The sequence below is a fragment of the Eubalaena glacialis genome, chromosome 19, assembly GCF_028564815.1.
Source record: "Eubalaena glacialis isolate mEubGla1 chromosome 19, mEubGla1.1.hap2.+ XY, whole genome shotgun sequence".
Lineage (NCBI taxonomy): Eukaryota > Metazoa > Chordata > Mammalia > Artiodactyla > Balaenidae > Eubalaena > Eubalaena glacialis.
In genome coordinates, this window is record NC_083734.1 from 11994300 (window position 1) to 12018874 (window position 24575).

The 24575-nt window shown below is 54.2% G+C and overlaps 1 protein-coding gene across 3 annotated transcripts in view; it reads right to left on the reverse strand.

Moving 5' to 3' along the window:
• Nucleotides 1–24575, reverse strand: part of PITPNM3 (PITPNM family member 3) — an 85586-nt gene that overhangs the window by 21690 nt on the left and 39321 nt on the right. For 2 of the 3 annotated variants that reach the window (XM_061174940.1, XM_061174939.1), the window contains exons 4-6: nucleotides 19147–19194; nucleotides 2976–3052; nucleotides 2387–2622 (exon numbers count right to left, since the gene is read on the reverse strand). In XM_061174940.1, the coding sequence (XP_061030923.1) occupies nucleotides 2387–2622; nucleotides 2976–3052; nucleotides 19147–19194 (361 nt within the window). Of the gene's footprint in view, nucleotides 1–2386; nucleotides 2623–2975; nucleotides 3053–3906; nucleotides 4070–19146; nucleotides 19195–24575 lie in introns of those variants that run through there. The other variant, XM_061174941.1, reaches the window with a different exon arrangement.

A 24575-nucleotide genomic window follows, 5' to 3' on the forward strand; every position in this document is an offset into this window, starting at 1 on the left:
ACGCATGATATCGTGTCCATCTTTTTGGGGAGAGGATCCAGAGCCATCAAGGGCTTTGCAGAAAGGTCTGTGACCCCAGAAAAGACTAAGAGAGCCTGTCCTACAGCACCACCCCTACCAGTGGATTGATCCACTCTCAGCCGGTGCGTGGGCCCCTCACTTCCTGCCTCCCTCTCTCTGGGCAGCTCAGCCCCATCAGGGACCAGCTCCCAGCTGCCTGTGCCTGCCTGCACCCCACCTGTCCTACCTCTGTCCCCTGGGGCATCGGACCCAGCTGGCCAGGAGGGACAACAGTGGGAGGGACTGTACGTCCCCTCCCCAGAGCCTGCCCAGAAACTGGGGAAGGTGACAGGGCTCAGGGCACCCTGGACAGGAGGCAGACACCTCATGGTATGCCAGGCAGGCCTAACAGCCATTCCTCATCTCCAAAAGAAACACAAATTAGAGGAAACAGCCCTCAATTGCAGCCGGAGAGATTTTAATTAGCTGAGAAAGACCTCCTTCCCAGCAGTGATTAGGGGTGATCGATGGCCCGGGTAAGGAGCTGCCTGGGGGAGAGCTAGGCTCCCTCCCTCTGTCCCCTCCAGTGGATGCCGGGCCATTCGTCTTCCTGGAGATGAGGCCCGGGCTGGGTGACCCAGCTCTGGAGGTCAGATGTCCTGGGGGAGAGGGGGTAGGGGTGGGGAGTCCTGAGATTGATGATGAAGGAACACAATTAACTCCGACTATTGGCAGTGACAGACAGAGCCTGCTTTCAGCTCTGCTTCCCAAACCCGCTGCAGAGCAAAAGCCTGAGGAAGTCAGGATGCAGATTCTAGGGCTCCTCCCCTCCGGACTCAGCCGACCCAGGGGGAGGCCCGACCGCCTAGCAGTTTAACAAAAATCACACCCGGGATCTGGGCCATTAACCAGGTTGGGGAACTACTCTCCTTCCTGACCGAATCTCCTTCCTTCCAACTCTGGTTGGGATCTGCCCAGCCTGTGTCCTGGGAACATGGATAAATCTAGAAGGCAGAGGAGACTTTCCTTTCTCTCTCAGAGGGGAGAACTGAGACCCCCACATACCCTCCCCGTGTTCCCCCTGAAGCAGCCGGACGCTGAGCCCCTCTCCTTAGAGCCATACCTGATCCAGAGCACCCACTCCATCCCCCTGGGGAGTTGGCACCAGACTGGGGATCCCTCTCCACCCTCCCCAAACCCCACATGGATGGGGGCTCCTCTGCAGAAGCTATGAAAGGGGGTGAGGGGCGAGACCGAGGTGCCACTGGCCTCCCTTTCACCCCCGCTGCAGAAAGTTCCCAGCTCCAGGCTCGAGAGCCAGCCGTTTGCCACACAGGTGCTCAGGGTCTTGTTTGCCTATATCACTGCTGAGCAGCCGGGGCTCCCAGCTGGCTCCAGGCGCCACCTTCAGCTGGTTCAACAGGGCAGGCATCTGGGGAGCACCTGAGGGAGCCCCCGGGTCCTGGAGCAGTGGGCAGGATCTCCCAAAGCCCCCCAGGTTCTGAGGGCCCCCAGTTTCACTATCTGTCCTGCACCGGTTCCAGGGCAGGTTCGTGAAGAACTAAGCCCTGCAAGCACACTGCCTTATTCCCAGCCAGCAGGGTTCTCTTCTCCTGCCCCGGCCCACTGTCCACCAGCAAGGACAGTGCCTTCTCTCCTACCAGGATGGTGATGTGAGTCTCAGCTAATCCCCGCGCCCTGCCACGTGCTTCACACGCACTAGCACACAGAATCCTCACAAAAACTCTAGGAGGTGGTTAATACCATGATCATCCCCATTTTACAGATAAGGAAACACACAGGGAGAGGTTAAACAACTTCCCGCAGGTTACACAGCTGGAACTCAAATCTAGGCTGACCGAGAGCCCACACCCTTAACAGGTTACGCTACTCTCAAAGCACACCCAAAAGTCACCTCCTCCAGGAAGCCTCCCTGGCCCTTTCTCTGAGTGTCCGCAGTGCCCTGTGCCACCTCCATCATAGCACACATCTCTACTGGCTCTTAATTGTGTGGCTCAAGAGTGGGACTGCCTAGGTTTGACTCCTGGGTCCACGGGCTGCGTAACCCTGGAGACATTGCTTAACCTCTCAATGCCTCAGCTTCCTTGTCTGGGCCAACGAGACCAGGGCCTGTTGAGCACAGGAGGTGGGTCTGAGCACCACCCAGCCCCGGGCAGAGGAGGATTCGGTGCGCAAGTGTTAATCACTGTGGACTCTAGCTGACCACTTCTCACCGGTGATGCTCGTGGTTGATCGGGACCTGACACCCCAGAGAGGCCTAGGCAGGCACCTACCTGCCCACCACATACCCATGTGGCAGGGGCAGCCCCTCTGCTTTGGCCCCCCACCAACCCCAGCCAGTCCAAACAAGCAGAAAGGGACTCACTTGGAGACGAGTGAGAAAGCCTCAGAGCAGATGGCGGGACAGGAGACGAACTTGATGAGGATGTGGCCCAGGGCTGCAGGGAAGTGGGCGCGCGTGACCTTCTCCAGCACAGAGCTGAAGGTGTGGATGTCGGCCACCTTGCAGGATGGGTCCCCCGAGCCCGTGTCCAGGATGTTCCCCCCGTGCAGCACCAGCAGGAGGACGTGCGTCTTGCAGGAGCGCTGCGGGCAGCCTTCCTAAGAGGGACATCAGTCAGGATAGAGAGAGACAGGCAGTGGGGAGGTGGGGGCAGCGGGCACACAAAGAATCACACACACACAGGGGGACTCTGACGGCGCCTCCTGTGCATTCAGAGTGAGGGGCACAGGCTGCCAGGAGGGCAAGCCCCTCCGTGTCAGGGTGGGAAGAGTCCCAAGAGACTTTTTGTTCATACGGGACCCAGAAGCCCAGAGAAGGACAGGGACCAGCACGACGTCACACAGCAAGTCAGATGAAGAGCTGAGTGAAAACTGGATGGCCTGTCTACCAGCTCGGGGCTCTTCCTGACATCCTGATCACAGAGGTGGCCCAGACACCCTCAGAAACCCACCTCATTGTCTTCGTGGATCTCAATGCTTCCCTGGGCTGGGAACCTCTGTCTTCTCAAGGAAACCCGGTACAGTTCTCCTGTGGGGGGGACAGAGGACTCAGCATCTCCAGGCCTCCCTCACGATGACTGGATGTTCCCTGGGCCCAGCTGGCATGAGGTCTGGGCTCCCAGGTGAGCTGGAATGACAGCGTCCCCAGCTCAGGAGGGTCACGCTGCCCAGCCCCTGCCGCCGCCAGATACACAACCTGAAACCTTTCTCCTCCTGAAGAAAGGGAGGCCGGGGACTTCCCTGGTGGCGCAGTGGTCAAGAATCCGCCTGCCAATGCAGGGCACACGGGTTCGAGCCCTGGTCCGGGAAGATCCCACATGTCACAGAGCAACTAAGCCCGTGCGCCACAACTACTGAGCCTGCGTGCTGCAACTACTGAAGCTGCGTGCCTAGAGCCCGTGCTCCACAACAAGAGAAGCCACCGCAATGAGAAGCCCACGCACCCCAACGAAGAGTAGCCCCCGCTCGCCGCAACTAGAGAAAGCTCGCGCGCAGCAATGAAGACCCAACGCAGCCAAAAATAAATAAATTTATTAAAAAAAAAAAAAAGGAAGAAAAAGAAAGGGAAGCCGGCAGTGTGAGGCCATCATGGATGCTGTCTGTCCCTGAGGCCAGGAGGGGTGTCCCGGAAAGGAACTATTCTGCTCTTCCTCACCAGTAATGAGAGAGCAACAGGAGAAATGCCATCTGGTGACTACCAGTTACGGAGGGAAACTTGGGCCAAGCATTCCTCTGAAAACAACCAGAGGAGCTGGGTAAAGTATTTTTTAAAAGATCTGTTTGAAGCTCTCGGAGTGACAGCAAGGCCTTAAATTATGGGACCCCGGTCCAGGGAAGGTGGATCCTCCGAGAGGCAAGGCCAGCATCCAGGAGCACACTCACCGTCACACATGAGATTTGGGGTGAAGCCAGCCACTGCCAGGAATGCTTTTCTTGCTTCTCTCAGCTGCCATGTCCTCCTCCAGGTAGCGGTCCTCGGCATCCAGCCCTGGCTGAGCTCTCATTCCTCTAACATGTAAACTACAGCCGTGGACCAAATCTGGCCTGCCGTCTGTTTTTGTAAATAAAGTTTTATTGGGACACAACTGACTTTTTCATTTATGTATTGTCTATGGCTGCTTTTGTGCCACAGCAGCAGAGTTAAGTAATTGCCACAGAGTTCTTACAGCTGGCAAAGCCGAAGCTATGGACTATCTGTCTCCTTACAGAACAGTTTATCTGATCTAACACCCGCATTTCTGAATGTCACTGCACTGGACTCTCCGGTGGGGGGGCGCCTCCAAGACATCCAACGACCCCCTCAGGGCCCACCCGGTGATTCCGGCCACACTGAGGAATCCTCACCACCTCTCCTTTCTCCCCATGAGAAGGATACTATTTTCTCTGTGTTGCTGAACCACAAAGCTAGACTGTAAACCACTTGTTTGCCTTCAAGCGGTTCATCTCTAAAGCAGCCGGTTCTAGACAGGATGGCCCTTTCTCCTTCCCACTCCACCCCCACCCCCTGCCACGAGCCTGCATCACCCACTAGGAGTCACATCTGGGGAGGGGCCTTCCCAGGGGCTTTACAGGCAACCCTGCGGTAGGCGTGGGTGAGAGCCCTGGCCAACATGTTTCTAAGTCAACATCTTCTCAGCTACTACTGGCCCCAGGGGAGGGTGCGTGCAAAGAATTCCAAGTGAGAAGCTTTTCTCAGTCAGCAAGTGCATTTCTGAAATATTCTGTCCTCACAGACACAACCCTGGTCTAAGGGTAACTGCTTTATGAGCTCGGAGCTGCTGCCCACACAGACAGGAAATCGTTTCCCAAATGATGGAGAGGTTTGGCTTGGAGGAGGACGAGAAAAAACTTGTTTTGAGGCCGGACTCTGCCCTGCACTTACTAAGACTCCTTCAGTGGCTCAGACTCTTCTGCCTTAATTCGAACATCCTGTAGACTTTGCCCTGGGCTTGGCTAGAAGAGGTCTGGGCCCTGCCTTCAGGACAGGATTATGCTAAAAGACACCAGTAAATGGCTCAGTTTTATTGAGCACTTATTACTACGTCCCAGGCACAATGAGCTTTACAGGTACCATCTCATCTAGTCCCCACAGTTATCCTCTGAGCTGTGGACCTCTTATTATTAGCCCCATTTTACAGATGAGAAAACTGAGGCTCGAACAACCAAGGTCACTTGCCCCAAACCGCACAACTAATAAGACTGAGGGAGCTGCCCCACACTCAGCAGAAGACGATGCTTGACAAAGTGACTCCCCTCCCATCCCCCTGATCTCCACAGCTTCCCAGTGAGGTAGACACGACAATCCCCACTCTGCAGGAGAAAAAACAGGAGCACAAATTGATGTGACACCCTGAAGACTAAAGCCCCCGAGACTTCTTCCCACCGCACGTGAAAGTTCGCTAGTAGGAAACCCCGAGAGTGTCCAGGAGGGAAGCTGAGTGTCGCTTCCCCAGGATGAAGCAATCATACTTCGTGGTGTGTGCAGCCTCATGTGTGCAGCTCTGGGGCAGCTGGACCAGGAGGAACCAGGAGCTGGGCAGAGCTGAGGTCATGGGCGGGGAGCCTGGGAGACCCCTCACTTCTGGGGCTGGGAGAAACCTAGCTGGGACCATGGACTTTGGAGCCAGAATGCCTGAGTACAAATCTAGGCTCTTACCAGCTGTGTGCCCTGTGTCTCCGTTTCCTCATCTGGAATATGGGCATAATAATAGTAGCTACCTCACAGAGTGGTGATGAGGATAAATGAGTCCATATATACAAAGTGCTTAGGACAGGGCCTGGAACATGGTAAGTGCTATATAAGTGTTAGTAGTTTATTATTATTATTATTATTATTACTATTATCCAGGGTACATCGGGGAGCACAGAGCCAGGGCCACAGCTGACACAATGGGGCCGGAGGCTGATGGGGACATCACCGCCTCCACACTCCTGCCCTGCCCCCAAGTCCCTCCCTAAGCCCTGGCAGGCTCCCCAGCCTCACTGGGCTGGATGCCTGCTTGCAGTGTGATTACAGAATTAAATGCTGTGATTGCCACAAATTACCATAGCGAGGCTATAAATAAGTTGCAGGGAAGACATGAGGGTCCTGCCATCTCCTGGGCACCATGTCCTCCAGTAGGTGGGGACTGCATCCTGCACCCTCACTGATTACACAGACTGAGAGCACCCGTATCCTTGATCTTCCTGTGGCCAGCTCCCTTGGGGCCCACGTGATGCCCTGGGCATCAAATCTGTGCTGCGTCCTGGCCACAAATGATGCTGAGGCAGTTCCTGGCTCGGTGGAGATGGGAGACCAGCAGGGTTGTCCTCAGCATCCCTCACGCCTTCCCTAGCCAAGGGGAAGAGTCTAGCCTCCCATGCTGTTTGAAGACGGAGACTTGCTTCCTTTTAATGCACAAAAGCCTGAAATGCTTTGCTCTGGAAGATGGAGGAGGGGAGACCTCGCCTGCCAGATCTGGATTCTGGCCCCTTGAGAGCTGACTAACAGGACCAGAGTTTCCCCATCTTCCGTCTTAGAAGAGGTCTCTGTAGACCAACAGAAAGGCAGCCTAGAACCCATCTGCCAGTACCTTGCCCACAAGGGTTCTGCTCTTCTAAGAACCAGACATTCCCACCACAATGATTGAGGCCACTGGCTCTGACTCACCCACAAGACACAAGTCTTTCACTCTTCCATGCCTTTGCTCATGCTGAGCCCCCTGCCTGGGAAGCCCTTCCTCCCTCTGCAGACCAGCAAACTCCTACCTAACCTACGAACCTGCTCAATTGTCACCACCTCTGGAAAGCTTTCTCAGATCTACTCAGGCAGAGATGGTTATCTCACAGGGTGCCTGGCTGGGCCTGGCTTGCTGCCGTGAGATTACTTGTCTAATTTCCTCATCAGACTGTGGACCCCTTGAGAGCAAGGCTTACCAGTCAGTGGTCAGGACCTAGCATGACATTTCTGTGAAAACCTATTGCAAGTGAAGATCCCAGGGTACACATGACCTATGAGACATCTCTATGCTGTCAAACCCCCAGGAGAAATTGGGATCAGGGGAGCATCATCCACCAGGAGGCACATTTCTTGAAAGTCCCCAGGGAAAGTGGTATCAGGGAACCTCTGGGAATTCTAGAGCATCCTGGCCGGGGCCTTATCACTCTGCCCCTAGAGGCTTCCCCAGAGCCTCTGGTGACCAGAGCTGCTGGCAGGGGTTCCTGGGTGGTGAGGAGCCACATTCCAGGGGCCCCAGGACCTCATATCAGGCTGCCTGTTTCTTCCCACTTCCTGTTCATTTCTGTTTGCATGGCACTATTCAGGCTGGGTCCCTGCTGTGCCCAGATCTGGGGCGGGGTGAGCCCACAACTGTTTTCGTGACAATGTTTTGTGACAAGCTCTGAGGCAGGCCAGCTACTGCAATGCCTGCTCCCAGCACCCCTGCCAGCCCTGGCACCAGGACACCCAGCTCACCGTGCCTCCTCCTGCCGGCTGAAGAATAGAGGCTATTTTTGCTTAATCACATCCTTGGAAAGGCGCAAATCATGATCATCCCTTCTAATTACCTATGTGCTACACTCCTCTCAAGACAAAAGCCAAGGTCGTCACCCACGCACTCGGCACCCTAAGCAAAGCATCACCCAGTTTGGCCGAAGACTCCATCTCCCTTGCCACCCGCAATTGGGACCCACAAGGAGTGGATGCTGGGGGTGCCCCCGGGCTAAAGCTGACCCCTCAATTTTACCCTCCATTCTACCAGCCCTGACAGTCACCCCACCTCTCTTAGTCACTCCTGGCGTCAACTGAGCAGAGCTGGGCCCAGCTTGAGGCCACATGGCACGTCCTGAGACGTATCTGTAAAAGTATCTAATCCTGGGCTTCCCTGGTGGCTCAGTGGTTGAGAGTCTGCCTGCTAATGCAGGGGACACGGGTTCGAGCCCTGGTCTGGGAAGATCCCACATGCCGCGGAGCAACTGGGCCCGTGAGCCACAACTACTGAGCCTGCGCGTCTGGAGCTTGTGCTCCGCAACAAGAGAGGCCGTGATAGTGAGAGGCCCACGCACCACGATGAAGAGTGGCCCCCGCTTGCCACAACTAGAGAAAGCCCTCGCACAGAAACGAAGACCCAAACACAGACAAAAATAAATAAATAATTAAAAAAAAAAAAAGTAATCCTTTAGAGCACATGGAAGCACGTGCATGGGCAAACACACACACACGTGTGTGTCTGCATAAGCCCAATGGCTTGGCTATCTTGCTCTGATGTGAGATGCACGGCATATACCTAGAAATGTCTGGGAAGATCTAGAGCTTCATTCAGCTGCAAGCAGGAGGCTCAGGTCACGGCCCCAATCCCCCAGGTAGACCCCCATGGAGAAGGACACACACACAGGAGACAGGCATAGACAGAGTCCTGGGATGGGAAATGAGTATCCTAGTCAGAGGGTTACCTCGGGCACTCTCCCCACGACCACAAAATGAGGGGGTCAGGCCTCATTCCCTCTTAGGAAGTCAGGCAGTCAGAGATTCCATGAGTCCAAGCATGCTGTGTGAGTTCAAACCTCCATGACGAGCAGAATTAGACTCTTAGACCCTAACGGGACCTGCAGGCATGATGGGTGAGTTGCTTTGAGGGATGCCAGAGGGAGGAAGAGGAACCAAGAAATGGCAGGCGGCAAATGTCACCTGGATTTTCAAAGTGGTTGATTCTATCTAGGGAGCTTCATGTCAATTTCCAGGCAAGACCTGTTGCAAATTAACAAACAAGTGTTTGGGGACCCTTAGAAAAGGAAGCAATGGGCCCCCAGACCCCTGATAGGCTCACTCGGACATCTCTGGCCAACCCCACCTCATTGCTTGTTGGGTAGGGTCACTGGGCTGGGAGCCCAAGGTAGCGCCAAGGGCTTAGGGCATCTGGGGAGGAGGGGACACTGGCAGAAAGACAAACCAGGTTGGAACCCACAGCTCTCATAGTGGCTCAAGGAGTGCAGGTTCATGAATGGGGCCACGATGCGGATGGGGCAGTGTGAAGCAAGGGAAAGAATGGGCCCGCGCTGGATGGTTTTTAAACTCTTTAAAAACGGTGAAATCTTTTGCCCAGTGAAATTTTCCTTAGAAACGCAATTTGCAGAACAGGTGAAAGTGAACGGCTCTGACTGAAAAAGGTTGGGGGGCCCAGAGCCCTGCTTCCTTACTCCCCCCCCCCCACCCTTGACCTAGGCAGCCACTAAGGGCTCCAGAGAACAATTAAAAAACCACCAACGTTGTTCACCAGACAGACTCCAGGCCACCCTCCTCCACGGTGCCCCAGCCCCTGGCTTTATGCAAAAACAGCAATCTAGGTGGAGGGGTGGGAGGATGGGTTGGAGGCCTGATATTGGAAGAAAGCACACCAAAATGTTTATAAGTGGTTTTCTCTGGATGGTGGAACAATGGGTGATTTTTTTTAACTTTCTGCTTTTCTCTATTTTCCAATTTTTCTCTAGCAAACTCATATTTCTTTTAGTTTACAACTACTTATGAATACATCGATTGAATGCACTACAAGCTTGTGTCGTGTTTACGATAAGAACATTTTCAACAAGCTACTACCCCTGACTCTGCTAAATGCAAACACTACAGACAAAACAAAGCGAAATGCCCTGCCCTCTGGGAGCTGACAGCAAATGAGGGAATGCAAAAGGAAATGACATGCTTATGGAAGGAAAGAACGAATGTGAAACACGATGAGTGAATCACCATCCTGCATTTGGGTTAAAAATCCAACTTGACATGACTTGCCAATTCCTCCTCCATTGGTTATTGCCCAAACTTGTGTCGGGGCTGGAAGTACCAAGATGAATCAGATATATAGCAGTTGCCTTCAAGGATCTCTCAAGCCCCTAGGGTCACATGATCAAGGCCTATGTCATGTGACCCAGCCCAGTCACATGACCAAAGGCTGCAAACAGCCTGAGCCAGGGTAATGGGAACCCCAAAGGTAGTCAGCCTCTGAGGCTGCACACACTAGAGACTATGGAATGAGGAGGGGACGTCCCCGTCCTGCTCCCTGCAGCTCAGGTCACTTTGAGGGCACATCTGGAGCCCAATAACTGGGCAGGAAAGCTGTGGAAGGGGGCCCAGCCTGGGGAAGAGCAGGCTCTATGGGACATTTGCTGCCTGCAAATCCCAGCCGAGCTGTGTTTGGGTCACAGGAGCAGAAGACAGAGTCGGGATGAATGGGGGCACGGATAGTTTCTGAAGAGTTCTGAATTTCAGCACAACTAAGGAAATGTTTACAATAGTACAAGAGTGACCCGTGCTGGCCCAGTGGCAGGGCGTTCTCTCCCCTTCAGGAGGTTGTACAAGCAAGGAGTGTAAGTGGTCACTTGGCAGGGTTGCTGGCAGGGGATGTTCATCCAGGGCTGGGGGATCTAGAGGCCGAGGCCCCTCCTATGACTCCTTAAGCCTTTCAGGGTCAGAAGCCAATCAAGTCAGCCTAGATTCATCTGGCTAATGAGGCCAAACCCCAGGGGCCAATTAGCCCCCCACAGAGTTGCTTGTCCCCACTAAGGCCTGTCCCTTGCTAGGGTCTGGGCCCCAGATCCTGCCTCTTGAAAACACACTTTTGGCCACCCCAAGGGAGCTTGGGGATAGCTCCGAGGAGCCACTCTCCTTGGGGGAACCCAGTGTCGCCATCTTGAATCAGGCCCAGGGAAGGTTTCAGATATACAACCATAAGAACCTCTCCTGCCACTACACAGTGATGCTAGAAGGGCTTGGCGTCCCCTATCTGGTGACTCTCTGTAATAAATGCAGTCTTCCTCAGATGGGTCTTGAGTTTCTAGTCCTCGCCCAGCGTCTCAGGCAAACTTCACATTCATCCTGAGAGGGCAGGGTGCTCTGCCCATTTTACAGATGAGAAAACTGAGGCTCAGAGAGGTTAAGTGAAGGGGGGGGATTTGAACCCAGGTCACCCGGCAAGGGCTCTTTCATCCTCCTGAAGCATCACCCCACAAAGGTGGGGGTTAAGAAAGGGGTGTTCTTGTCAGTCTTTTAAATGCCTCCATACTGGCTCTGCCAGCAGAGCCATCCCTGGCAGGGAGGGAAAGGGGAAGAGAGGCGGTTATCAGGAGCAGAAGCCTGCCTGAACCTTTGGGTCCTACCCCCTAAGGAACCTCTGTCAAGCCTGCCCTGGCCCGGCTTGGAAGTCAGCACACAAAGGAACCCCAAAGCACACTCCCCGACGGTAATCCCCTCAAAATGAACATGGGCTCCAGAAAAGGAGCGAGGCAGGGCCCCTAAACATATGAAAAGGTGCTCAGCCTTAGAACCCTAAACTGCAGGAACGCTCATTGAAGTCACTCTAAAACGCCTTTTTTTTCACCTTAGCAGTTATCAACACCCAGCCGCCCAGGGTGTGGGAAAGCAGCCTCTCCTCATTCATTGCGGGTGAAAGCGAAAACCAGTACAGCCTCTGTGGAGGGCAGTTTGGCAAGGTCATTCCACATACAGAACGCCCTTGACCCAGCAATTCCAAGTCCGTGTGCAAGATGACATGGGTACAACACTAACCACTGCCACACTTTCTAAGATATAGACAAGAGACAGAAAGCAACCTATGTGCCCATAAATAGGGGCCTGGTTCAATAAACTAGGCCACTGTGAAATATGACACACCCGTTGCAAAGAATGATGCCCTTCTGAATGTATTAGGTAGTAAAATACTCAGGATATATTGTTATCTGAGAAAAGCAAGGTACGGAGTGGAAGGCACTGAAGGCTCCCATCTGCGTGGGGTAGATATAAAGATATATATATAAATGAATATTTAGGGAGATGCTCATATATGCAGAGAATATCTCTGGAATGTTCTAGAAGAACCTAGTCACAATCATGGCTTCTGGGGAGAGGGAGGCACCCTCATCACCTTCGTTCCTTTAGAATTTTATACCATGTACGTGTGCTACCTACTCAAGAGACAGATTAAAAATAAGAATTTTTTCAAAGGGCATGTAGCAGGGTGATTAAAAGCCCTTTTGTCCCCAGGAGAAAGGGATTTGAGGAGACAGAGGTTCCCTGAGACTAAAAAGAGATCCCCACCCCCTGCCCCAGGCTGAGGGGAGGAGATAGAACTAGGTGCGGTGCCCTCACAACTTGGGGGACTCTCGCAAGTCCAGGAGGAGAGAGAATGATTTTCACAGTCTGGTCACCCTGTGCCCCAAGGAGCCTGGCCCCTAGGCAGACCAGGACAGAAGGGAGTACCAGGCTGGGGCCCGGAGCCCCGCAGCATCCACGAGTGTGACGGAGAGCTTCCTGCACACATTCGCATGTGCACACACTGTTTCCCCACCAGGGTGGCGGGGAAGACCCCTGGGGGCTTTGGAACAAGGGCAGGAAAATGAGGAAAAGGGAAACCCCTGGAATCACAGAGGGGGCTCTGTCACCAGTCCAGCTGGATGGGTATGCAGAGTCGAAATTGCAAAGGGGCTCATAGAAAAATAAAGGAAAAGGTGGTTCGTTCATGTATAAGTCAGTGGACTGTGCAGTACGGTCTCCATTCGCCCCTCCAGATCCACCTCCACCATCCCCAATGAGGCTCCCTCCCTGCCCGCTCACCACAGGCTGTCCCTCTCCTGTCCCTCCCGAAGGTCAAGCTCCTGCGCAGGTGGGGCAGGGACAGAGGGGGAGGCTCTCCATGCAGCGACCTTCAGGGCTGGGAGTGGCCCAGGGCATCGTCCTGTGCCTGGCAGGTTTCCTTTACCTGAGATTGAAGAAACCCCTACTGGACTCTCCTCCAGTCATGCTGCTCGAGAGCCTTCCTTTTCCTGCTGGAACCCCCGACCGAATCATGACTAGACTCTAACTGCCCTACAAAAATCTTATCATGTCAGCCTACACTGTCCTTTCCTGCGTCTTCCCCGTCCTGACCAAGGCCCGTGTGGTCTGCCCACAGGCCCGACTCTCCACTCACCTCTCCCACCACTTGCCCCACCCTCTCTAAGCTCAACCACATCGGCCTTTTTGACAGTTGTCAAGGATCCCATGTCCCTCTCGCCACAGGGCCTTTGCACATCCTGTTCCCTATGCCTGGACTCTTCCTCTCACCCTCTGTGCCCAGACAGTCCCTACAGAAACCTCAGTGTTCCTTACTCCTGGGGGCCTTCCCTTCTTACTCTCCTCCTCCCGAAAGCACCATGGCTTTCTGTGTCCTAGGACTAATCCTTATACTTTTAGTTTTGTGGTTATTTCATTTGTCTTCCCCTCCTCCAACCCCCAGATTGTAAGATCCTTAAAGGCTGGAACTGGATTTGTTTTTGTTCCATTTTATCCCCAGAGACTATTAAGGTGCTGGCATATAAAAGAGACTCATTAAATATTTTTCAAACAAGCGAATGAACTAATAATTTGTTCCTATTTTGTGCCCCTACACGTGTCAGAAGCTGCACACGTCCCTGGCAATGCAGACGTGGCACAGACTCACATAGATGCACACGGAGCCTTGTGTAGATGATTGCATTGATGCTTGGACACACACGCTAACGCACACACACAAATGCACAGGCACACGTTCCCCCGTGCGCGCGCACACACACGAACGGACTGTGCCAAACATAGGCATACGCGCACGCACGCAAGAAAAGTGCTCCCAAGGCGGACGTCTGCCACCCTGAGCTCATTAAAGCCGCTAAATATAGCCCGTCTGCAGCTGTGCTCAGCAAGCTGCCCACACAGGCCAGGAAAAGACATCAGTTACCAGGCAGAGGAGTGGGGAGGCCAGCCGTGGGCAGGGGGCTTCACGCACCACGCCTGTGTAGGGCTGTTGGGGAGGCCATGGGGCTGAGGGTATGCAGGAGGGGTAGCCCCTTGGTGGCTGGTCTGGATATTCAGAGCTGCTCCTCTGGTCCCTAATCCCAGACAGTGGGACGTGAGGTCAAGCCACACCCCCATGAGCGTCCTCATCTTCCCCCTCTGCCTCTGTGGGACAACCACACAGGTTCTCCTGACAGTTATTGGGGTCAAGGAGCCAAGCTCAGTCCAGGACCAGGGACTGGAGCCAGGATACAGCCTGGGACAAATCGGGGCTCGGTTGGTGCCTAGGGTAGAGGCTCAGTCTGGGATGAAGATCAAGGGTCCTTCTGGGGCCAGGATTGGGACTCAGTCTGGACCATTGTCAAGGACGAGAGAAAGTTCAGAGATCCACTGCTCACCTCGCTCTAACAAACAGGCATGGCCACGGGCAGACCCTCCCCACACTGGGGGCACCACCTGCTGCCCCAACCCCTGCATCTGAAGCCTGGCACTGGCCCTGAGAAAGCCATCTGACGACCACAAGTGTAAGTCACACGTGCAGGTCAAGTTGTACTCCACACAGACTGGGTCCAACTCAGAGGGCGCAATAGCAAGTCCTCCTGTCCTGGAATCTGCACCCTCCTCCCACCCCCCCGACCCACACAGGTGGACATGAGGTAGAGAAAGTCTCTCCAACTCGCACTTTACTGTGCACATCCTGGTCCCCAAGTTTTTTGGGGGGTTCGTGGAGCTGGCTCTTGAAGGGGGTACCTGTGGGACACAGGGGACAATGGGGCACCTCCCCAGGTACCTGGGGTGACCAGAAAGGAGAAACTTCAGGAAAATGGGAGCTCAGACCAGACATGGGACTGAGCTCTGGAGATGGAGGAGCATGGAGATCTGTGTTTGAGCACCTTCCTTGGAAGGTTATTTACCCCTAGTCTTTATCTTCTCAATGTGACACAGTTGTAATGATTGTAACCTTTCCCAGCATCCAGGTGACCATGAAGATCAGTGTGCAGCGCCCTGCACACTGCGAAGCTGCTGAGAGGGGAAGGGAGGGGGGATGGAGAGAGTGAGGCAGCCACGGCTCTCCTGGGAGAGTCTGCTCCCCCTGGAGATGGACCCGGGGGACAGAGGAAGGAGAGTTACTACACCCAGTGAGCCAACAGCTGTGCCCTCAGCCTCCTCTGTGATGACGGCAGGTCCTGGCAGGAAGGGGTGGACCCAGCTCCCTGATCCAGGAAGCGATGAATGGAGTAGAGGGCAGAGGCCAGCAGGGCTGGGTCCCAAGGCAATCACTCTGGAGCCCCAAGTCCTTCCTACCATCTGCTGTGGAGGGGGCTGCTAGTGTCCCCTCCACGGGGCTGGATGCACTGCTCGAGTTTTCCAACTGGCTTAAGAGAAAACTGTGCTTGGAGTCTGCATGCTCCTTCTAGAAGTCAGTCTGGAAAGGAAGGGGAGGGCTGGTGGGGAAGGTGGGCAGGTAGGTCGTGCGGAGGCCGGTCTCATCCTTTATTGGAGAGGAATCACTAGAGGGCATCATGAGGCCATAAGGACAAGTCTGCCTCCTGCAAAGGTCTCTCTCACACTCTGGAGGAAGAACAAAGTGGGAGAGACTGGAGGCAGGGAGGCCAGCATGGGAGGATGGATCCATCCAGAAGAGAGAAGATGGTGGCCTCAGCTGCAGAAGGGATGGGGGATGGAGTCGGTGGAGGCATGAGAGCTCTGCTGGGGGTAGAATGGATGCTCTCAGGGGTCTGATCTGACTCTGGAAGGTGGCAGAGAAGGGGAAGTTTAGAAGGACGCCCAGGTGTCTGGCTTGAGTTTGCAGAAAATGGCGCCATTCACTTTGTACAGAAGAACAGGAGTGAGGTTCAATGAGCAGGTAATAAGCTCCCCGAGTCCTTACACCCAGCACCATGTCAGATGCCAGAAGTGCTCTGTAAATGTCAGCTCTGCTGTGGAGTAGCGTGAACACGGCAGAACAGCCAGACGTGCAGGCAAAGGAAACCAGGAGACAGAGGCAGCGATGGAAAATCAGAGAGCGCTAGAATGTCAGAGCTAGAAGGGGCTCTACGTACAGACGGGCCAGGAGACCGGCCACAGGCAGGAGCTGAGGCTGCACAGCAAGTTAGCTGGAGGGGTGGGGGCCCAGGTCTCCTGCACCCTGGTCCGAGCCCCTCTCTCCCCTCTGCCTCCACCCGGCCCCTCCGCACTGGTTCCCTAGGCTTCCTCAAGTCTGGTTCCAAACAGCAAGCACAAGCCAGAGGCAGCAGGCTGCCAGCGCACCTGTGCAGCTGCAGGATGAAGGCTGGGCTGCCTGGCTGAGGAGGGAGGATTCCAGGACACCCCCGGAGGCCCCCACCCATGGTCACTGCAGACAAGGCCTTACAATCCCATGCCTGCGCATGAGCTGGGAGGCCCTTGAAGGCCCCTTTCCTGCACTCCTAACCCTTGTGGCCAGCTCAGGAGGGCTCCCTGGGGACTCAGACTGTGACAGTGACAACAGAGCCAGCCACAGGACCAGCAGAGCATGGAAAAGACTGGGCTCCGTAAGATGCTGAGATTCACCCCCGCGCCTGCACCAGGTGTTCCAGGGCTCATCCAAAAGCCAATAATAAGCGAGAACCATGCAATGCTTCCTATCTGTGAGGTGCAGACCTTGGCACCCATGTACATTACCTCTATGCCCTCAGCGACTGTCGAAGTAGACATTACGATCATCTTTCCCCAACTGAGTAAACCGAGGCCCAGAGATGTTAGGTAACTTGCCCAAAGAAGCACAGAGAGTAAATGGAGGAACTGGGCCTCAAGCCCAGGCCTGACACCTTGAAAGCTCAGATGCTATAGCACCAGTCTCAGGATTTTCTGACTCCTGGTCCAGGGCAATTTTTACCACTTCCCACCTTGTTTTTAGTGAGGTTTTGAAAACCAAGTGGAAATATCAAATAAGATAATGTGCACAGAGGTGCAACATAAATCGTGGAGCACATCACAAATGTCAGGCATTGCCATTATTCTATGTTTATTCAGGGTCACAGACTTTTATTTCGCCAGTTTGGGATGACAAACACAAATCACCATCAACTACCACCGTCATTTCATAAAAGAAAAAGTATTTGAGTGCCATAATGTGTAGACAGGACCAAAGTGCGGAATAAAAAGCTGTTCTCTCAACCGAATGCATTCAATGTTATGGGAAAACACATTACAGGACTGTCGTTTGTCTCGTTGTCAAAAACGTTGGGTTCGTGCTTGGCAATCACTGACCTCAATGACCATTTCAGCTCTGAAATTCTTCCATCCATCTACTGTTATTCTTTACTAAACGAGAATATCCTTAAGGAGCCGAAGTGGATGACAGCTGCCGGCAATCTCATTCTGACTAAAATCTATAACCGTGGTGTAAAAAACAGAAAACAAACAAACAAAAAGGCTTTGTTTCTCCTTAAACACGCATTTTTCCCCAACCAGGTCCAGAAGACACCAAACGTCTGATCAATTCATTTGTGTCTGTGGAGAACAGAGCTGTGGTTTGGTGTTTCGGAAACAGCCCCGCGGCAGGTGGCCGTGTTTTTCACTTTGAGGCCGCTGTGGTTTCTTCTTCCTAGGGGCCCAGAAGGAGTGATCTGGGCTTGGTTCCTCTCTCACATTCCTGAGGAATGTGATCTTGTGTTCAGCATACTTTTATTTTATTATGTTTGACATCTCTGGGGGCAGCCTAGCTGGCCAGGGAGAGACTGCCCCTCCCAGGCCATGCTAATTCCTAGAGATAATAAACAACTCACCCTAGAACGCACCTTTCACATGCAAACCAACCAATCCTGGGTCCTCACGTCCAACCACCTCCTATATCTAACTTCCACACACCAGGCCAATATCCCCCACCCCCGACCTAAATCACCCTGGGGCCAGGTGCCCGAGAACTAGAGACCGCCCCTGTGGCCCGGAGCCTGCGACATTATTCAATCCAGCCAGGCCTCAGCTGTTTCCCCTGCCCGGACGTGCCTTTCCCATGGAAAACACAATCCAGGCTCTGGGCCAGGCTTTCCCCATGCCCCTTCTGCCCGCCCCACCCCCGACCAAACCTGGTGCTTCCCCCATGGCCCCTGCCCTGGGGAAGTGTAAATAACAAATTCTTCGGTCAATGGCTTTGATCTCTCCATGGCTTTGATCTCTCCGGGTCTTCACTCAGTCATCTCTATAAATCAAAATCCCGTGGGTACATTTTAACACCCAGCCCCCCTCCTGCTGAACTTGGTTCCTCACATCCTGTAAGGACACAGGAGAGAGAACTGCCCCCTTCTCTGCACTGCCCCTCCCCTTGCCCGGTGCACTTATGGCCTGAGTCTTGTGGGGGGCACCCACGCCCCTCTCAGAGACACTCATGGCTCCCAGCCCCTGAGGGGCTTTGTCTATGAACTGCCACCGGATGTTTGAAGCATAGAAATCTTCTCCAAGGCCTGTGCACCTACTCAGGCTGTGGGAAGCTGGTGCGCTACAGGTACCCCTCCTGTTAGCTGACGGATGGAAAAGCTTGGAGGAAGAACTCAAGAAAGGCTTCAGCCTGGGGAGGGGGTGGGCAGAGTGGGCTGCAACCACAGACCAAAAGAGCAGGAGAGAGAAGGAAGGAAAGTTCTGACAGATACACACATAGACCCCAGTCCCCAGCCCTGGCCTCCTGTGGAACTCAATACTGCCAACAGCAAAGACGTCCGGCTCAGAGAGTGCCCATCAAGTGCACCCCAAACCTCCAGGGAAGATGCCCTGAGGTCACTGTGCCAGAAACTGACATCTTTACCAAGTCTCTCCTGGGTCTAATCCTGTGCTCGGCCTCTTGAGAAAACACAGGCAGAAGGAAATCTGAGACGCCTGTATCATACGAAGGACACAAGGACTTGGGAGGCCCCGCTCTGCAGACAAGGCCTCTGAGTGATGGGACAGAGGATCATGACCCCTGGCACAGCCTCGGTTACCGTGTCACCAACTGTGGTTCCTGGAAGTTGTGTCACCCGAGAGAGATGGTGTCAACGGCTCAGGAGGGCTTGCTCCCCTTTCCGGTGCCCCCCTCTGCCCACAGGCAGACCACGCACGAGGCTTTCCGTGCTTCCACCTGCTCTGCTGAGCTCAGCCTCCTGGCCCATCAGCCTCAGGCCCCTCTCTCTGGCCCTGACCCCCGAGCTGCCCAGCATGTAGGAAGTTGGGAACACGTGGAGCTCAGCCCCTGGGGCAGAGAGTGGCCCCGGCTCTCCGATCCCGCACGGTAGTGAAGACCCTACCACCTGAGTGGATGAGGGGGCCCCCGGCCCGAGGAGCTTGGACCCATCCAAGGTGAAGAAAAGACTCCTGGGGGGCCAGGTTTAACTCACGTTGCTTCTCCTGGAGGATGCTGGATGTGCACGGCACGTTCCCTTCTCCTGCAGAAGAAGAGAAGAGAGGTGAGCGGACTCCGCATCGCTGTCGGCCAGACGCTGGGAGGCCACTGTGGCCCCATCGGCCCCTCCTGTCCAGCTGCCCCAGCCCGGAGCCAAGAGCCGGAGGTGAGCACCGGGGAACCCCCAGCCCCTCCCGCCCTGCCCTACCCCTGCCACACCCAGCTCTCCGCACAGGACAAAGCCCGAGCCCTGATGCCATTGCCTGGGGAGGCATGTCCTGGCCACCCTGTCACCTCCGCCCACCTGCATAAAGCAGCTGCTTGTCTGGGGTGGCCCTTTGCTACACTTACTCTCATCTCTGAGGGTCACCGCCGCCCTGCAGACAACTGGAAATCTCTGCCTGTAGGCCAGCCTCTAGTCTCCTAAGTCCTTGACCCACGTCCCCCACCGCCTCCTGGACCTCAGCTCAGCAGGTAGCGCATGCGCACCACGACCACAGAGAGCGGCCTGGAACTGCCCCTGTTCCCAAGTCCCCACCTCAATGAAGGCACCACCTTCTCCCCAAGCCTGGGAATCACCCGTGACCCCTTTCCCTGCCTCGTCCCCACTTTCAGTCAGTCACAGAGTGCTGGGGCCGTCTGCCTCATTCTCTCCTCCTTACTCTCTCCATCTCCACTGGATTTGGACTCCCCAGTGGAAGGGGTTTCTGTGTTGTTCACTGGTGTGTTTCCAGGCCTAAAACAGTGTGTCTCAGTCAATATCTGTTGCATGAATAAATGAAACACACACACACACACAAACACATACACACACACACAAATACATACACACACCCACACACACACACACAAATACACACAAACACATACACACACACATAAATACGTACACACAAACACCCACAAACACATAAACACACACACACACACACACCCCACTCCCCAAATACAGAACTCCATCCCGTCTCCCTGGACTATTGCAATAGCTCCTCCTTTTGATGAGAAGCTTTTTTCTATAATTATGAAAGTAACACAAGTTCCTTATGGAAAATTTGAAAAACACCAACCAGCAGAGAAAAGAGAAAAGGTTCCTTATAATCCCATGACTGAGGGAAAACTACTGGTCCCCATTCTATGTCATTCCTTCCAGGCTTCTTTCCATAAACATTTTTTTGGGCCAGTTGAGATCATATCATCTCTCTGTGGGCAGGGATTATGTCATTTATCTCTGTATCCCCAACAAATAGATCAATGGTTGGCTCGTGGAAGGTATCATAGATGATAAAGAAGCACAAAATATACTTTCTGTACTTCAAGTTGAAGCATGAATAAATAAATAAAGCTACGAAACCTCTGTAAACATCACTCCAACAGCTATAGAACATTCTATTGAGAGGATACATCATGGTTGACTTTTAAATTATCCTATTGGCAGAAAGTTTCAAAATTTCACCATTATAATTACTGCTGCAAGGAACATCTTTGTGGCTGAAGCTCTTTCTGCCTGTTTTATGATTTCCTTAAAATACAGCCATAGAAGGAAAATTTTGGGTCAAAGGGTAAGAACATTTTTAAGGCTCCCGATGTTTATTGCCTGATTGCTTTCCAGAGAGGCCTGATTATGTTCTGATTTACACACCCAGTCGCAGCAGAAGTCAGGGCTGCCCTTAACAGACACTCACCTCCCCAGCATTTACATTGGTCTGTAAAATTTCTCTGCCTCTAGTTTCACCAGATTAATCTTTCAAAAACTGGCCTGCCCAGGCCACTCTCTTGCTCCAAGCCCTCCAGTGACTCGCCGTCATCAATTTCTCAGCCTGGCAAGCAAGCCTCTCTGTAAAGTGGCCCCTGCCCACGTCCCCAGCCTTTGCCCACCCCTTCCTGCCTCATCTCCACCAGCCAAATGACCTGCACACCATTAGGGCTCTTCCATCTTTCTCTGTCGAACCCGCTACATCCTGCAGGCTGGGTGGAGAACCAACCCCGAGGCCACCTCTTCCACGAAGCCTTTGATCCTTCCTCAAAGGCCTCAATTTTCAGGACCTTTGTCCTCAAAGGTCAGCTCTGCATCCCAAGGGACTCACAGGGTCAGGTTCAGCAAAGGCCAGTTCCCTTCCATCGCGAATGCTCCCCTCGAGCCCACCCCACCTAACTGGAAGGCTCAGAAAAGGACCTAAGCCAAACCCCAGGAGCTAGAAAATTCTCTGTGGCCAGAGTGAGGCTGGAATCTGAAAAGTGGAATCCCCGGCCCTCAGCTGACCTCAGCCCACTGAGAGCCCAGTCAGTTAGCAGTTCTGTCTGAGCCCCCCAAAGATCTTCAGCCAGGGGAGCCCCTTGGCATCAGGAGTCCTAGCCCTGGCTCTGTGGCACCATGTTTTGGGCCTCGATTATACACATCTGTTCAATGGAAGGTCTCACTCTACCCTGCTGAAGGGTCCTCCAGCTCTGCCAAGACAGGGGTCTAGGGCCAGGGGGACAGCACAGAAGTGGCCAGACTGGAGTCTAGGGCATGGGCCAAGCAATGTAGAAGTCACGCCTCCAGCCTGAAAACTCTAGCTAGAGGCAGGATCCTGCTGCCCGGGTGGGACCCTCTCTCCTGACCCTGACCATGCCAGCAGAACCTACAGATACCAGGTCTGGCGTCCCCGGCTTCCTGAGCAAGTCTGAGGTCCCCCCAAAAATGTGTCCACAGCTTCCCCAAGAACCCCAGTTCTCCAAGGAAGGTTCCAGGGCACAGAGAGAAGCCAGCTCCAGGCCTCTGCCGGGGGGCCTTGAACAACCTTCCTCGTGCAAAGCTGCCAGCCCCTCCCCTGCAGACTCAAGGGCGGCTGCAGTGTAGGAAATGCCACCACCTCCCAGCCAACAATCCAGGGGCTGATGGGCGACTCCCTTCCAAGGGAATGAACCATCCCAGATGCCATGCACCGGAATCCATCACCCTGTTTCTGCAGCTTCTGCCTGCTAGGGCTGCCTTCGTGGCTCATGTCACCTGAATCCTAATCTGTCTCCCTCCTCCATGGGATCAGGGCCCCTGGGCGCTCTCAAAGGCAGGAGTAGGGAATGGAAAGAGCATAGAGTTGGAATCAGGAAGCTGAGATTCCCTTCCAGGTTCCCATGGACTCGGACTCACTGTGTGACCTGAGGCAAGTCACCTTCCCTCTCTGGGCCTCATTCCCACAATCCAGTGTGGGTCCAGTGCTCTCTAAGGACCCTACAAGTACTGAAAGTCCTTGGTTGTACTGCATTTCGGTTAAACACCTGGATTCAAATCTTGGTAACCGTGTACCCTTGGACAAGTTACTTAACTTCTGCATGCCTCAGTCTTCTAATCTATAAAATGGAGACAGGAGTGCTACCTACCTCAGAGGGTTACTGTGAATACCAAATGATTAATGTGTGTAAAGCCCTTAGCACACAGCCCAGCACACAGTAGCCATTCAAGGTGTGAGGAGTGGTCTTATTGTTGCTTCATTTACTTATTTACTTTTAACAACAGGCTCAAGACCTCATCTCTTTTGTCACCATCACGACTCCAGGTGGAGTCAGGTAGAGAGACTCAATGGTTAGTGCTGGGTGTCAGCTCACAGTGCTCCCCGGGCCCAGGGGTCATGGCAGAGCCTGTGCTCCAGAGAGGCCCAGGTAGAGAACAGAGGCCTGGGCACCCTCGCAGAGTAGCCCCCCGACAGCATGACAAGGTGCCCGCAGACCGCTTCCCCGGGTGCCAGAGCAGCACTGATGTGGACAGAGCAAGGGAGATCCCACGTCAGATGTCAGATGCGTAGGTCAGGACCGAACACAAGCATCCTGTCTGAGCACCAGCTGAGTCCAGGGGGAAAGTCAGCTCCCGCCACCCAGCAGGGCAGGTGCCTCACATCGAGATGAAAACACTCACTTATAAAACCCCTTCTATTTATCTATCTGCCGAGCACTGTGCCAGGGGCCGTGGGGGACGCGGAGATGAAAAAGTCAAGGTGAGATGAGAGAGGAGGAGGGAGAGACTCGCTCTGACCGAGCGACCCTGGGGAAGGTGCGGCAGAGCCACGACTTGAGAGCCTCGGGGCAAACATAGCTTTGACAGGGAGAGGACCGAGCAGGACGTTGCAAGCAGCCAGCGAGACCGCGTCCACAGCACGCGGAACCAAGGAAAGGCAGGTGTGGAGGAAGCGGGGCCCGGGGCAGATAAGAAAACTGCAGCTTGGAGAGGCGGAGGGATTCACTAGCTCTTCCAAACCCGAGTCTCCTGCCATTTCTACTGTGCCCCAAACCAACTACATAATGAGCAGGGTCCAGTGCAAAATGAAAAGGCAGGGGCCCTCGTTCAAAAAGCAAAAAAAATAAAACCTGGGGATTCCCTGGCGGTCCAGTAGGTAGGACCCGTGCTTTCACTGCCAAGGGCACAGGTTTAATCCTGGGTGGGGAACTAAGATCCCACAAGCCATGAGGCCCAGCCAAAAAAAAAAAGGAAAAAGAAAAAAATAAAACTGTTAAAGGTACTAAAATACAGTTTTTCCCTTTGTCCTTTCCTGCCCTGTCCTGGTGTTCTTTATTTTCTACCTAATGTTGTGCTCCCTCGTGCACAGGGATACCTGAGGGGTGAGTGTAGACCCTCACAGGTGCCCGGGGGCACCTGCTTCTCAACATGGCACCCAGGCACATGGGCCATCAGCTACCAGAGTCCCCCTCCCGCCAGCTGCTGGACCCTGGCAGGACCGAGAGCAGGAAAGCTGGGCCATGCGTCCACCCTTTCCACTGCCTGCTGCCCCGACCCCCCGGGCGGGCAGGTGACCCCCAAGGGTACTGCAGCCTCTGCATCAAAACACTCTAGGTCCCTGGATGGGGTGGGTGAGAGGCCTGCCCTCTCTGAGTCACCCACTGAAGGCACCGCAGCACTGCCAGCCCAGGGCGGGAACGGCTGCTCTGTACTGACACTGGGTTCCATGCCTCTGACCCCAACCGTCCCGGCACCCAGGCCCCTGCTTGGGGGAGGACAGCAGCTGTCTCTGGGCAGGTGCAGGGAGGAGGAAGCTGGGTGGCAGAGGGCAGGAGAGCGGGAGGCCAAAAGCCCATCCTGGGAGGCAGGGAGGCGAGGGGAGGCGGCCCGACCGTGAACCAAGCTCCCAGCCCCAGCACATGCTCCACTGTCCCATCAAGCGGCACTTACAAAACACAGATCTGAAGATAAAATCATTCAGAATTGAGATCATTAAACCCCAAGCCCCAGGCCTTTCAGAGCACTGGTCACAGCCCTGACTACAACACATACACCTCTGGTGTTTCTCTAGTACTTGCTCTGTGCCAGACCCTGGGGGAAGGGGAGGCGATGGGCCAGGTCTAGCCCATCACCTCCCTGTCCTCAGGCCAGGCCCTAGGAGCGACTCACCTAGGTAGTTTACAAGATGCTGCTACCAAGCAATACTTCATTAC